The sequence below is a fragment of the Arachis stenosperma genome, chromosome 4 (assembly GCF_014773155.1).
Source record: "Arachis stenosperma cultivar V10309 chromosome 4, arast.V10309.gnm1.PFL2, whole genome shotgun sequence".
Taxonomy (NCBI): Eukaryota; Viridiplantae; Streptophyta; class Magnoliopsida; order Fabales; family Fabaceae; genus Arachis; species Arachis stenosperma.
Window position 1 is genome coordinate 150574144 of NC_080380.1, and position 15658 is coordinate 150589801.

The following is a 15658-nucleotide window of genomic DNA, read 5'->3' on the forward strand; positions in this document are numbered from 1 at the left end:
GAAGGAGAGTATCCCTTCTTTGAAATCATGGTTTTAATTTCTTGAGGCTATATGGAAGGGTGCAGAAATTATAATAAAATGCAATTGACAGTAATCAGTGGTAAATGCCTCAAAATTGTAGTGAAATTGTATTGATAAGTATAAGGATTGAGTGACAGAGCATAAGTAGGAGAGGAAAAAGAGTAAGACAATATTATGAAGGTATAACAATGGAATTATTGAGGTAAATAAAAAGGGGTAGCAGCCATGATGCCCTGCTAGAACCTGCGAAAGGAAGAAAGGAGAGACTATAAGAGGGAAGGAAGGTAGAGAGAGATGAGAATTTAGAAATGGGAGAAAGACAAATACCACAATGATCTACTGCTCATGATTCTCCCATTTCCTACTAATAGTGCGCCTTCTGCTACTGCGTCTCACACCCTGTACATTCGAGCCTTGCTCCACGTGTCCAATTTCTCTAACTAACTCTGCCCTCTTTTGGTCATTTTGCCCCACTATAATGTTTCCCTTTTTTGCTACTGCTCCTTTGTTCATTACATTACCCCGCTCTTCAACTTCAACCTTGTCCTCAAGGTTGAAATCTGGGTAAGCTTGGAGGAATTCTGCTGCATCCTCCCATGTCCTCTCTGCACCTGTACCTTGTCCCCATTGTATCTGTAATTGCTGCACTTCTTGGCCATTTTTCAAGATGACTCGGCGGTTCACAATGGTATGCGGACTAAGGATAGGGCCTTCTTCACTCGACCGGAGTGGCAGTGGCAAGTATTGCTCTTGTTTCTCGCCCCTGAATTTCTTGAGGGCAGAAATATGAAACACATTGTGGATTTTGGCCTCGGCTGGTAACTCTAGGCGGTAAGCTACTGAACTCAGCTTTCTGCAGATGGGAAAGGGCCCAAAATAACGCATTCCCAACTTTTGGCTCCGACGTAATGCAACCGAGTGCTGCCTGTATGGCTGGAGCTTAACCAATACTAAGTCTCCTTCTTTAAATTCGACGAATCGCCGATGCTTGTCAGCTTGAGTCTTCATGAATTGTTGAGAGCGTAATAAGGTAGATTTAAGTTGCTCAATCAACTTATCCCGAGCTAACAATAGTTCCTGTAATGGAAGTTCATCCCCTGCAGAAATTTCATATCTGACCAAGGAAGGAGGGTCACGTCCGTATAGAGCTTTGAATGGGGGCATCTTTATGCTGTTGTGATAAGTGGAATTGTACCAAAATTGTGCCCATGGAAGCATGTCAAGCCAACGCTTGGGATTCTCAAAACAAAAGCAACGAAGGTACATTTCTAAAGTCTTATTCAAGACTTCACTTTGGCCGTCCGTTTGCGGGTGATAGGCTGAGCTCATCGCTAAAGTGGTTCCTTGAGCGTGGAACAACTGCTGCCAAAATTTACTAATAAACACTTTATCACGATCAGAGACGATCGACTTGGGAAAACCATGGAGTTTAACAATGTGCTTGATGAAGGCATCGGAAACTGTCTTGCTATCAAAATCACGACGCAGAGCAATAAAATGTGCGAATTTGGTGAGTCTGTCAATCACAACCATGATCACCGAGTATCCATGAGAAGGAGGTAAGGATGTAATAAAGTCCATGCAGATGTCATCCCATACCTGGTGGGGAATAGGGAGGGGCTGCAACAGTCCTGCTGGCTTGGTAGTTTCAGCCTTAGCTTGCTGACATATCACGCAATTCTGGACATACTTTCGAGTGTCCTTATGCATATTTGGCCAGTAGAATGAGGAACGGATCCGATCAAGAGTTTTAGCGATACCAGAATGTCCCCCGCCCGGACTATCATGGTGCTCATGAAGGATAAGAGGAATGAGGCTGCTGTTTACCGGAAGCACTACTCTATCTTTCCATAATAGAATACCATTTCGGACCGTATAGTGTGGATCAACCTGCCTGTTTTGAACGCATTGTTGCCACAATTCTTGTAATTGTGCATCTGCCTCAATTTCCGATTTAAGAGTCCCCATCCATTCAGCCTTGGGATGAGACCAAGCTGCAAAAAAACATCGTGACAGGGCATCAGCAACTGCATTTTCCTGCCCCGGTTTGTACTGTATCTCATAATCATACCCCAGAAGCTTGTGAAGCCACTTTTGTTGCTCAGGCGTATGCAGAGTTTGATCAACCAATGCCTTCAAACTCTGCTGGTCAGTACGAATGATGAATTTTTTTCCCAGCAAATAATGCCGAAACTTTGCTACAGCTTCCGTAATTGCATAGAATTCTCTAACATAAGCTGATTGTTTCTGTAGCGAAGGAGACAATTTCTTTGAGAAGAAGGCTATAGGATGCTTTTCTTGAATCAATACAGCACCAACCCCTGTCCCTGAGGCGTCAGTCTCAACTTCAAAGGGTAGCTCAAAATTTGGAAGAGCTAAAACAGGTTTGGATGTAATGGCAGCCTTCAATTTATTAAAAGCTAGTGTGGCTCCATCATCCCAAGCAAAGGCATCTTTACGCAGTAAATCAGTAAGAGGACTAGCTATGGAGGCATAGTGACGAATGAATCGACGGTAGTACCCGGTTAAACCCAAAAATCCTCTTAGTTGTTTCACATTGGTTGGTTGAGGCCACTCCATAATAGCTTGAACCTTGGCTTTCTCCATGTGAACGCCACTGTCTGAGATAGTATGCCCTAAATAATCAATTTCACTGGTTCCAAAAGAGCACTTTGAGAGCTTAGCAAAAAGGCATTCCTGTTGCAGTAACTTTAACACAGTCTCTAAGTGCTGTAAATGTAAAGTAAAGGAAGGGCTATAAACAAGGATGTCATCGAAAAAACCAACACAAATTTACGCAAGTAAGGTCGGAACACATCATTCATCAAGTTCTGGAACGTTGCTGGGGCGTTAGTGAGGCCAAATGGCATGACCAGCCATTCGTAAAGGCCTTGGTGAGTGCGGAAAGCAGTTTTGTATCTATCCTCAGGGCTGACCAGAATTTGGTGGTAACCCGAACGAAGATCAAGCTTGGAGAAAATGGAGGCGCCAAACAGCTCATCAAGTAATTCATCAACCGTAGGAATTGGAAAACAATCCTTAACGGTGATATTGTTTAACGCTCTATAGTCCGTACAGAAGCGCCAAGTACCATCTTTCTTTTTGACTAGTAATATTGGAGAGGAAAAGGGACTCCGGCTTGGTTGAATAATCCCGTCATCAAGCATTTGTTGGACCATGAATTCTATCTGTGCTTTTTGACTGTGAGGGTAGCGGTAGGGTCTAACCTTAACAGGGTCAGCACCCTTGGTTAAAGGAATACAGTGATCATGACGGCGCTGTGGTGGTAGGCCTGAAGGTTGCGCAAACACCCCTGCATAAGAGTGCAGCAATTTCATCACTTCTGGGTGTATGTCGTCAGATAGAGTCAAGGAAGAATGAGCAACTTCAACCTGAGGCTGCAGCTGCAATGTGAAAGCCTCAGCAATAGAATTGGTATGCACAAGTCTCCGGATGTGGTGGAATTCTGCCTGAGCTATAGCATTGGTCTTCTCCCCATGTACCGTGATCAAACTACCCTCATGCATGAATCGAATATAAGCTGCTTCATAGTCCACAATATGGGCTCTCAATCGTTTCAACCAAGTGGTTCCAATGACGAGATCACCACCAGCAACATTTAAAACAAATACATCAGGGACCAGCACTTTATAACCCTGTAATGTCACTTCTAGCAAAGGGATGCGACCTTCAACCTGCATAATGTCAAAATTTCCCACTACAACTTGGACTCCCGGAGCTGGCTCAATGGAGAGATTCAAAAATTTTGCAATCCGCGGCTGGATGAAGCAATCAGAGCTCCCACCATCAATGAGTGCTTGGATTTCTAGCTCACCAATGTGAGCTTTGATTCGAATAGTGGAGTGGCCCGATGCACCATGCATGGCATTGTAAGAGAGATGATGGTCTATCACCTCTGCATCCAGCTGTTGTAAATTTTCTCCTTCAGACACAACTATGTCCTCACTATTCACTACTACATCTACCTCATCATTCTCAACTTGCATAAGCATGAATTTCCGATTTGAGCACTTATGAGCAGCTGTGAATTTGTCATCACACCAATAACAAAGACCTTTCTCTCGTTTACTCTGAATTTCTGCCGGAGACAAATGGCGAATGGGATTCCTAGGTGGTGGGAGAGATGGCTTCTGAGACGGTGTAGGAAGCAAGGGAGGCAAGCTATTCCGTTGAAAGGTACGCACAGGTGTAGAGGAGCCGTGTGATGGAGACTTAGAGGTTGCCGGACCTGGAGCGTTCCGCGGAGATGTCGAAAACTTGTCTTCATAGAGCCTAGCCAAGCTTACGGCACGCATCAGTGAGGGTGGACATTGAGCTTTTACCTCACGTCTAATATCGGCCCGGAGACCGCTAATGAAACAGTCGCGTAATGCATCAGCAGGTTCGATATGAGTTCGATTAGCAAGAGCTACGAATTCAGCGTAAAAGTCACTTACGGAACCCTGTTGTTGCAGTTTGAACAAAAGCTCCCTGGGAGACTCAAATAAGGAGGGGTCAAACTCTAATTCAATAGCACGCTTGAGCTGCGTCCATGAACGAAACTGAGCGGAGCGCTGTGACATCTGAAACCACGGAATCGCGGAGCCAGTCATGTGCATCGCAGCGAGGCCGATTTGCTCTTCCGGAGGTACTCTAAAGAATTCAAAATACTGATCTGCGGAGAAAATCCAACTCAACGCATCATTACCGTCAAATTTAGGAAGATCGAAGCTCACCCTTCGAGGCTGTGACCAAGGACGCGAGTAATTGTCAACTCCAGAGTTCGAACCTAGCGGGGACTCGTGAGAGATGGAGTGTTGTCGGGACCGATCGGAAAGGAGCTGAGTGAGGGATGACTGAATCGTCTCGAATTTCAGATTCGTCGCCTCTTGCGCTCGAGTACGTTCTGCTCTGTTCTCCTCAGCCACCGTTTCTATCATTTGAGACAAACGCTTCAATTCCGCTTCCATCGTCTTCATGCGAGTGTTTTCCGCCATGGCCAATGAAAGCACCAAATGGAAGGGTGCAGAAATTATAATAAAATGCAATTGACAGTAATCAGTGGTAAATGCCTCAAAATTGTAGTGAAATTGTATTGATAAGTATAAGGATTGAGTGACAGAGCATAAGTAGGAGAGGAAAAAGAGTAAGACAATATTATGAAGGTATAACAATGGAATTATTGAGGTAAATAAAAAGGGGTAGCAGCCATGATGCCCTGCTAGAACCTGCGAAAGGAAGAAAGGAGAGACTATAAGAGGGAAGGAAGGTAGAGAGAGATGAGAATTTAGAAATGGGAGAAAGACAAATACCACAATGATCTACTGCTCATGATTCTCCCATTTCCTACTAATAGTGCGCCTTCTGCTACTGCGTCTCACACCCTGTACATTCGAGCCTTGCTCCACGTGTCCAATTTCTCTAACTAACTCTGCCCTCTTTTGGTCATTTTGCCCCACTATAATGTTTTCCTTTTTTGCTACTGCTCCTTTGTTCATTACACTATATGGGAAGAACAATGATAGGAAAGTAATGAATTTGTTGGAGTAATGACTGATAAAAAATGGTTTGATATGTTGCTTCTTTTGTTGATGAGGATGGAAAAAAGAAATATTGTTCATGTTGTTGGCTTGCTGTTAAAATGTTTAGGTGTGGCCCTGTAATGAACAAAGGAGCAGTAGCAAAAAGGGGAAACATTATAGTGGGGCAAAATGACCAAAAGAGGGCAGAGTTAGTTAGAGAAATTGGACACGCGGAGCAAGGCTCGAATGTACAGGGTGTGAGACGCAGTAGCAGAAGGCGCACTATTAGTAGGAAATGGGAGAATCATGAGCAGTAGATCATTGTGGTATTTGTCTTTCTCCCATTTCTAAATTCTCATCTCTCTTCTCTACCTTCCTTCCGTCTTATAGTCTCTCCTTTCTTCCTTTCGCAGGTTCTAGCAGGGCATCATGGCTGCTACCCCTTTTTATTTACCTCAATAATTCCATTGTTATACCTTCATAATATTGTCTTACTCTTTTTCCTCTCCTACTTATGCTCTGTCACTCAATCCTTATACTTATCAATACAATTTCACTACAATTTTGAGGCATTTACCACTGATTACTGTCAATTGCATTTTATTATAATTTCTGCACCCTTCCAGGCCCATGCAGAGTAAGGTATCATCAAGTGGAGCCTCAATGCATGTCTTGTCTCTCAAGTGTATATGTTAATAATAATCTGTTTAATCCAACAGAGATTGGATATTTAGGCATCTTTTGTTAAAAATCTAAACTACATAATAACATTCCATAGTTTGATTCCTCTCTTATTTAGTATATCATTATAATTATTGCACTATTATTTATTGTGTTGTTTCCAATCTCTTGTGACATAATTGTTTAGGCAATAACTCAACCTGCAAGTTCTTTGCCTGCCACTTCAGTGCTATCCTCTACTTCGTCCGTGGGACAGTGAGTTCATGTTTATCTTTCTTTCTCTCCAAGTTTCAGTGCAATGTAAAGTCTTTTTTTTGAATCATCTTGTATAATTGTCTATTTCTTATACTTTTGGTTTTCAGAGGAGTATCCAATCCTGAGAAAATTCCTGTTATGACTCCTGCTAGGTGAGTATTTGGCATTTATCTATTATGGTTTAATTTAACAACTATTTTGTCTTTCAATATAGTTGGTTATCTATCATGGCTCAGGCCCAAGTTGCTCCTTCTAGTGGGCCCAACACCAACACGAAGATATGGGATTTGATAGAGATCTTGTATTGGAGGTGTTCTTTGCATGCAACAAAAACGAGGACCTGGCAGCCAACTATCTTTTAGATCACCAGAATGAATTTGAGGACTAATCAAAGATTCTATTTCATTTGATTCTGAACTCTGGACAAGTGCCAATGTTAATATTTATTTACCTTGTTATTGTCCTTAGGAACCATAATGTCAGGTAGATTAGATTACTTCACACCATTGACTGGAAAATATATTTATCTTTACCTAGAAATCAATTAATATGTTCCTTTGTTACTATATGAATTGATTTAAATCGAAATTATATATGGTAAACAATATAAAAAGAAAATATTATACCCATGGTGACAACCGTCTGAAGATTATTGTTTCATATTTATTTAACCAATAATTCTAGACAATAAAAAATAATAATTTCTGATAAATTTTGTATAATTCAAAACTCTTTTTCTTTTTCTTCTTTGTTATCGTCATCATATTTTTCTCTTTCTTCTTTATCTTCTCTTTTTTGTTTTATCTTCTCATAATTTTTTTGTTTCATTCTCTTAAAAAGAATAAAAAAATAAATAAAAAAAGAAATTAAAAATATCGCAATAACATCAAAAAGAGCAGGAGAAGAAATAAGAAAAAAGTGCAACAACAACAATAAAAAAATAAGAAAGAAGAAACACGAAAAGAAGAAAGATCACGAACAAAAAGAAGTGCATAATTTACGCACACTAGTGAAGTAATAATTCATGATAATTATGTTAGATTTACTTATGTTGAAGGTTATTCTTACAAAATTATTGTTGGAATAAATTATTATCATCCGTATTAAATCACCAAAAATATTTCATAATGCGGAAGGATTTGGATGTTAGAACCAAAAACCGAAGGCACTATTTATATTTGAGCATGACACCTGTTAAACCCCTAAAACCCAAATAAAATAGTATCTAAAGTCCAAAAGATAATATATCTAAAATCCAAAAGATAATTATTTAAAGAACAAAAGATAATATCTGATTTTATTCTCATTTAATTTCAAATTAAAAATAATTATGACTTATTCAATTTAGCATCTATAACAATAAATGAGATCACCACACCATTATATAAGTCATTTAATTTGAAATAGCATAATTTGTGATTATAATTAATATATGTATTGCCCACAAACAAGTTAAAAAATTAAAATAATTTTCTAACAATTATTACTTAGTTAAATATTTTTAAAAATTAACCGTTAAAAGTATATTTGTTATAAATAAAAAATTTTAAAAATAAAATTTAAGAATATTTTAAAAATTTTAACAAACTTCAACCAAAATTTTACTAATTTTTTAGGAAACGGCATAACTTTATATTAACACACTTGCTCCAAGTTATGAGGACAGGTATATTCTTTGCTGGTTTGCCTTGCTTTCCTTGTTGCGTGTTTTAAAGCTCTATTTCAATTCTATCCAAAAGGTGAGAAGAATTTAGAAATTTCTTTTATTGATTTGTTTTCAACATTTCTTTTAACAATGAAATGGTTCGTTAGTGGCATTCTTTTTCAATTTTCATAATTCATGGCCATACAACACTTTTAATTAATCCCATTTTCAACTATTTTTCTTGGAGATTAAGCAGCTTACCACCTATTTAACAACCTATTAGTGTCTCAACATCTTCAACCATCAAAACTTTGAAAAATGATCATGGCATCGAATAGCCAAATTTCAACCAATCTAAGCAAATCATTTTTTTTTCTTTTTTAATAAAGGCTTCATATTCTGTGATATCAAAATTATATATATGAGGGTTTTGTGACCAATTCCACAAACACATAGTTTAAAAGCTACTGAAAATAAAAAAAAATGTTATATATATATAAAAAATAATTATTAAATTAGTCATTATATATATTATTTTATATATTTTTAATATATATAAAAAAATTAAGAATTTGTAAAATTTATTATTTTTTTATTAGTATTTTTAGTTATTAATCTAAGTTTTTTAATTTAATAATATATTAATATATTTTTAGCTTATATTTTAAATATTATTGATTAATTGTTAATAAAACAATAAATTTTATTAATTTTTTAATATTTTTTATATATTTTATATAAATGGTTGATTTGGTAATTTAATTTTCAGACGTAACACTTAAGAATGAAGCCAAAAATATTTAACGTATGTGAAAAGAAAAAAAAAAAAAGACTATCTGAGAGCTGCAAAACATTGTTGCCACGTGGCATGAATTTAAGTGTGATAGAGTTACTTTATGGTGTGGTGAGGTTCACACCGGATAACTCCCCAGTTGACATGGCTATCCCGATAAATATAAGTGCAACAGAGCTTTCCACACAAAGTTCCAAACTTGTTTTCCCCAAAAAGAAGCAAAGCACACAAAAACTAACCTCTCTCTCTCTCTCTCTCTCTCAGCCCTGCGGTGGTTACCGGTGCTCCGAGAAGCTCACCGGAAATATACTGCAACATGAAGATTAACGTGAAGACCCTTAAAGGAACTCACTTTGAAATCCAAGTGCAACCCCAAGACACGGTAATGCTCTTCTACGCCAAAAACATTGTTAATTAGGTTTATGCTTTTCCCTATTATGATTATTATTTTTTATGTCACTGTTGGAGGATTTGATTTTCGTGAACATATTTTTTGTGTATTTAGGGTAATTGACTACTTGAATATTGGAATTGATATATTATGTATATATTGAATTGATAGATATTTGGATTGTTAATGTTAGGTTGCTGATGTAAAGAGAAATATAGAGAGAGAACAAGGTGCTGAAGTTTATCCAGCTGCACAACAAATGCTTATTCATCAGGGGAAAGTGCTTAAGGATGACACAACTCTTGAAGACAATAAAGTTGCTGAGAATAGTTTTGTGGTGATCATGCTATCTAAGGTGATTACTGATGATTGGTGTTATTCTACTTTTGGATTGAATTGTTGATTTGTTTCCTTTATGTGTTGGACGAAAGAGTACCCATTCTTGGAAATCCTGATTTTAATTATTTGAATTTATTGGGGAGAAAGAATATTAATAGGAAAACAATGAATTTGTTGCAGTGATGTGTGATAGAAAACTTGATGCTTTTGCTTGTGGTTGAGGAAAGGGAACAAGAGAAACCTTTCATGCTTTATTAGTATTTATTTACCTTTAGCTTATAGCTTAAATATTTGTAATGATGTCATTGTAGAGCAAGGTATCATCAGGCGAAGCCTCAACTGCATCACCTGCATCCGCAAAACAGGTGAATACGGCTATTACATTTTCAGCATATGATTTGTCTTTGCAACTACTTTCAGTTTTCTCTAACGCACCTTTTTTACTTACTTATATAAGTGGACTCGTCAAACGTATTGACTCTTGTTAACTATAACACATGGTGAGTTGATGTATATATGTTCATTCATGTTTTGTCTAGTCCTCTCAATGCACGTAGGCGACATGTATAAATGCTTTTGTCGTGCTCTCTGGAAGAGTTTATGCTGATATGTTTGGTCAAACAGAAATGCCACTTTTGACGACATGTATAAATGCTTTTGTCGTGCTCTGTGTGGAAGACTTTATGCTGATATGTTTGGTCAAACAGATATGCCGCCTTTGGCAACATGTATAAATGCTTTTGTCATGCTCTCTGTGGAAGAGTTTATGCCGCCTTTGGCGACACGTATAAAATGCTTTTGTCGTGTTCTCTGTGGAAGAGTTTATGCTGATATGTTTGGTCAAACAGATATTGGACGTCGATGCCATTTTTTTAATATCACCAGACGTAATAATAATATTCTGCAGTTTGGTTTCTCGTTTATATATTATATTTTATAGTTTCAAAATTTCCATTGTTCTTAGCTTCTTGTGTTGTTTCATTTGGATGTGACTTGCACGTTTAGGCAGCTGAACCGGCGAGTTCTTTGCCTCCCACTTCATTGCCATCCACAACATCTCAACCTCCTGCTTCAACTGTAGGACAGTGAGTTCATATCTGCTCGTCTCCAAGTTTCAATGCAATTGAATATTCTTTTTTCAAGTCTTTATGTAAAATTCTCTATCTCTTGTTCTTCTCTTTGCAGGGGAGTATCCAATTCTGAGCAAAATCCTGTTACAACTCCTGCCAGGTGAGTACCTACCATTTTCTCTACCATGAACAGCTTTTTTGTACTTAAAGATAGTTGACCATTTGTGCCAACCTTAGCAATGGCTCCCCTAATTTTAATTTTTTACGTGTAAATTATATGTAAATTATATGTAAATTTCCGCCTCTGGTCTTCTGTTTCTTTGACACTGCATAAGATGAATATTTAGCTTAGTCATCATCAAATGTGGGTACTTAAATAAAGATTTTGTATATTCTGGTTGTTGCAGTGATGTGGCCGGCATTTATGGCCAAGCAGCATCAAACCTCATTTCAGGAAGCAATTTAGAATCGACTATTCAACAGATTCTAGACATGGGGGGAGGTAGTTGGGATCGAGATACTGTTATCCGTGCTCTTCGTGCAGCGTTTAACAATCCTGAAAGAGCTGTTGAGTATCTCTATTCGGTAAGTATTTCTCAAACTGTGGGTTTTTTTATTTGTTCATGTTAAATATGGATAAATGATACAACATTTATCTGTTAGGGCATTCCTGAACAAGCTGAAGTACCAGCAGTTGCCAGAACCCCCGCTATTGGGCAGGCAGCAAACCCTTCAGGTGAGGCTCAGGGTCAAGCTCAGGTTGCACCTACTGGTGGGCCCAACACCAACCCACTCAACCTCTTTCCCCAGGTATATAGTAGCCATTTAGTATAACTTAAACAATATGAATATTGGGTGGTAAATTGGCAATATTTTGAACAGGGTATTCCCGATATGGGTGCAAATGAAAATGCGGGCGACTTGGATTTCCTGCGGAACAGTCAACAGGTATTTTTACTTTCATTGTTCAGATATGGGTGTTATGTCACATCTTAAATTTATGTATTTATTATTTGTTGTTGTTGATGTTGTTCTGACTTCTGAGATTGTTTGGCATTTCAGTTCCAAGCCCTGAGAGCGATGGTGCAAGCAAATCCCCAGATTTTGCAGGTAATATTAGTGTTTGTTGATCCACTTGCAATATTATTGTTTAGGGTCTCCTCTAGTTAAAGGACGTTGTTAATTATTTTCTACTTCCATTGCAGCCCATGCTTCAGGAATTGGGTAGACAAAATCCACACCTAATGCAGCTTATCCAAGAGCATCAGGCTGATTTCTTACGCTTGATAAATGAACCTGATGGAGAAGAGTAAGATGATGAATTTCTAAAGTCTGCAGCTTTGCTTTTTTTTTTTTTTAAAGTTTTCCATTCATATTTATATTGTATGAGTAAACACATTCTATAATCCCCGCGTGTATAAATGCAGAGTCCCCAATGTATCTGGGATTTTATTGACTTCATAAGACATGGGTATGCTAAAGCTGTTGTTTTGAATTGTTTGATCAGGAATCTACCAAGTGAGTTGGCTTCTGCAGTGCCCCAGACCATCACTGTCACCCCAGAAGAGAATGAGGCTATTCAAAGGGTAAGCCATTGAGAATGCTCTCCGTTGAAATTTGTTTATGATGTACTACTTGCTAGTGTTAGTATCTTATTCTTTTCCCTATGTTGTTCTTTTGCAGCTTCAAGATATGGGATTTGATAGAGATCTTGTGTTGGAGGTGTTCTTTGCATGCAACAAAAACGAGGACCTGGCAGCCAACTATCTTTTGGATCACCAGAATGAATTTGAAGACTAAGAAGATGATTCTGTTTCATCTTCACCAGCTATGCTCCTTTGATGTCGTTGCTTATCATCTGAACTCTTTGGAGAAGTGGCAATGTCAATACTTATTTGCTTAGCTTTATTATTGATCCTCGTGAACCATACTGCCTGTAGATTATTAATTTCAGACCATTGACTGGAAAATATAGATGCCAAGAAATCGATAGGTGCTTTTATTCTTCTGCAGCCGTAATTTTTTCCAGCTTTGTTTTCTCTAACTTCATTTAACTTATTTTATTAAGTGAAGGATATGGAAACTTGAAAATGATGGAACAAATAGTTATGTTATTAAAATCTTAGAACGTGATTGTTGAGGGTGATGGATTGCGTCTGTCTTTCTCCATCAAATAAATTATCGTCAGATGAAAATATCTACCTATAATCATAGAATGTGATTTAGTGATTATCTAACTAGGTCTTTTAACAAAGCGGTGTGAATTCAAATCATATCTGGGTTCAGTCGCTGTGTAACACTAAAGCAAAGTTCTTTGTTGTGAGCAGTGGATAGCTGAGAAACAAAAAAGCTATGAATTGACAAAGAAAAATAATAACAAAAATCATTGACGGAGAGTATTTGCATAATAATTCACTGAAGTTTAACGTGAAATGTAAATCTATGTTGAATGATTTATGTGCTTCGTTTGGACATAACCAAAATAGGCAAAGACCTTGCAATGACCAACATTTAATTATTAGAATCCGTGGGTATTGTTGATACCTGATTGCTTAGGGAAAATGTAACCAAGCTTTATGCTAAATAATTATCTCGCTATCATCGTTTACTGGCGGTGCTCGTAGTTTGATTGATTCACACGCTAAGAAACCGTGAGCCAAACAACATTTGAGTTAAAGAAAATCTAAATCGCGTAAGCTTGAAGAAAAATACTAGTTTTTGCAATGGTTCTAAATAAGGGTATACCATATATATGCATCAAGTGCAATCACTAGCAAGTCACGTCTATTGGGAAAAAAAGAAAAATCATTGTACACTCAAGCATGCAAACTTGGTACGTTAGTACTTGCTCTATAATCCCAGACTAACCCAAAAGATCCAGACTTATTTCCATGTGTATTATGCATCTTGAATGTAGCAGTGGTTAACCATACTCCGAATGCATAAGTTATTTGCATGATGATGCAACCTTGATTGAACATAGGACAAAAATATAACTTCTATGTAACAGATAACACAACACTGATCCCAACTATAACAAATGTGGAAGTATAAGGGACTCAGCGAAAGGAAACGATGGATTCCAATATTTGTGCCTCAAGATTAGCTTCATCGATCCACATTGAGCTTTGTCGACGCAATAACTCTTTCTTTTCTGCCATCTTCTCACCATGCTTTTTGACCTTCATCCTCCAATTTTCAAGTTTCTCAGCTCTTTCTTTTAACTGGATTCATAAGAATGACACATCAGTAAGCGCATCAAAAGACTGTAAGAGGTTTAACTTAAACACATGAAATCAAGGCTGTGTGCAACAATAGGTCGAAGCATCTCTCTAGCACACCTGAAAGATTCGAAAACTAGACTTCCAAAATATAAAAACTATACCTCCAAACTCCATGTCAGCTGATTATTGACTTATTTTTATTGTTTCTACATGTTGCATAATCAAATATGAAACTAGTTCCTATTTTATTACTGGATTTTTTGACAGATTAGCAATGTAAAGTATAAACCAGAATGAACCAACTAACAGCTAAATACAAAACAAAGACCATAAAGGCAATAATATTAGAAATGTTGATTACGTAGCTAAGTAATGAACAATGACAATGAACAAGGGCGAATCAATAATGTGGTATACAAATGCAAAAGATAAAATCTAACCTTTTACATTTGGCCCAAGCAAAATTCAAAAGAATATCACAGAAAGGAAAAAAGGCTTAATTACTACGAGCAGAAGCTAGTTACTAATGCCTAAACACCCCAAAAGAAGCAAAATCAAAGCCAGATTGAGGCCTAGTCAATTTTCAAAAAAAGAAAACATCAAGCCATTGTGGCTCCAAAGAAAGAAAACAACACTTATTTCAAAAGTAGTTCAGTCATTAGATCAAGCACCTCGTCTGCGAGAACACAACATTGAGCACATATATCTACCTAATTATCCACTGAGACTAATTAACAAACATTTGACGTGCATATTAGCTCAAACCAACAAATAAGCAAACCATCGAACACTTGGCGTGCACAGCGAAATTCATAGAGGGGAGAGAAGAAGAAAAAGAAAAACGCACGAGTGTTTCTCTGAATTCTTGTTGTGCGATCTTGCGCTCCTGAGCCCTGATTTGCGCAGCTTCGGCCTTGAGCTTCTTGCGCTCCTCATTGGCAACTCTAAGGGCTTCTCTGCGAGCTTCGTCCTTGCGCTGCTTCTCGATCTGAAGCAGCTCCATTTCGTGGATGTACTGCTTCCGAACCTCCTTCATCTGCTTCGCGTAGTCCCTTCGGAGCATCGCCAGCTTCGCCTCAGCCTCCTTCGGGTCCTTCGGAGGCTGCCAGCTTCCGAGGAAGGTATTGGAATCCAGGAACTTGTGGTTCTGGCGGTGGTTGTTGTGGTGCGAGGTAGTGGCGAACGACCGAACAATGGCAGCGGAGGCGGCGGAGGAGGATGAGGAACGGAAGAGAGCGTGACGAGTCGCCATTGTTGCGAGCCGAGAGTGGAAGGATCCAAAACCTAATTACTATTAAAAAAAAAAAGAAACTGTATAAGGTGGTGTAAATATTATTTTATTATTTATTTATTTCTATTTATTTAATTTTTTTCGTTGCTTTTTATGTTAACGTAGCGAAATATAGGATTTTTAAGTTTTAACTTGGTTTTAACTTTTAAGAAAGGCTTGAATCCATTATTCATACAAAGAATGCATGGAAGCTTAGCATAAAAAATGTGGAAGAATAGAAAAAGGTAAATGATATGTTTAATTTTCTCTGTTTTCGGCTTCTGCCATTTACCAAACACGTAGGCTGCTACTCTTGACCACAGCCACCGCCACCACCATTCACCACACCTCATTACAGCTGTAAATAGTAATAATCTATTTTATTTTTTTTTAAAACCGTTAAATTAGATTAGATATCATATATAAATGTGGGTACGATAGATACAT

At 37.9% G+C, this 15658-nt stretch overlaps 2 protein-coding genes across 2 annotated transcripts; one reads left to right on the forward strand and one right to left on the reverse strand.

Annotated features, from left to right (window-relative positions):
- Positions 1-9117: 9117 nt before the first annotated feature.
- LOC130974026 (ubiquitin receptor RAD23d-like) lies at positions 9118-12729 on the forward strand. Its single transcript, XM_057898746.1, has 12 exons — positions 9118-9299; positions 9502-9663; positions 9959-10012; positions 10653-10732; positions 10833-10877; positions 11125-11302; positions 11381-11527; positions 11600-11665; positions 11780-11827; positions 11923-12026; positions 12225-12303; positions 12401-12729. Exons 1-12 carry the CDS (start codon positions 9234-9236, stop codon positions 12515-12517), a joined length of 1146 nt encoding a protein of 381 aa, XP_057754729.1. The 5' UTR covers positions 9118-9233; the 3' UTR covers positions 12518-12729.
- A 691-nt stretch (positions 12730-13420) lies between these two features.
- Positions 13421-15269, reverse strand: LOC130974027 (UPF0329 protein ECU05_1680/ECU11_0050). The gene is made up of 2 exons (XM_057898747.1): positions 14789-15269; positions 13421-13941 (listed from the first exon to the last, which is right to left on the reverse strand). The coding sequence occupies exons 1-2, from the start codon at positions 15191-15193 to the stop codon at positions 13777-13779; spliced, it is 570 nt and encodes a 189-aa protein (XP_057754730.1). The 5' UTR covers positions 15194-15269; the 3' UTR covers positions 13421-13776.
- Positions 15270-15658: the final 389 nt, after the last annotated feature.

Bases quoted from the DNA above. Each gene is read 5' to 3' on its own strand.
- LOC130974026 (XM_057898746.1), top strand. From the start codon at position 9,234: ATGAAGATTAACGTGAAGACCCTTAAAGGAACTCACTTTGAAATCCAA. The intron at 9,300-9,501 runs GTAATGCTCTTC...TGTTAATGTTAG, and splicing joins AAGTGCAACCCCAAGACACG to GTTGCTGATGTAAAGAGAAA. The intron at 11,528-11,599 runs GTATATAGTAGC...TATTTTGAACAG, and splicing joins CACTCAACCTCTTTCCCCAG to GGTATTCCCGATATGGGTGC.
- LOC130974027 (XM_057898747.1), bottom strand. From the start codon at position 15,193: ATGGCGACTCGTCACGCTCTCTTCCGTTCCTCATCCTCCTCCGCCGCC. The intron at 13,942-14,788 runs GTGCGTTTTTCT...TTATGAATCCAG, and splicing joins AAGAATTCAGAGAAACACTC to TTAAAAGAAAGAGCTGAGAA.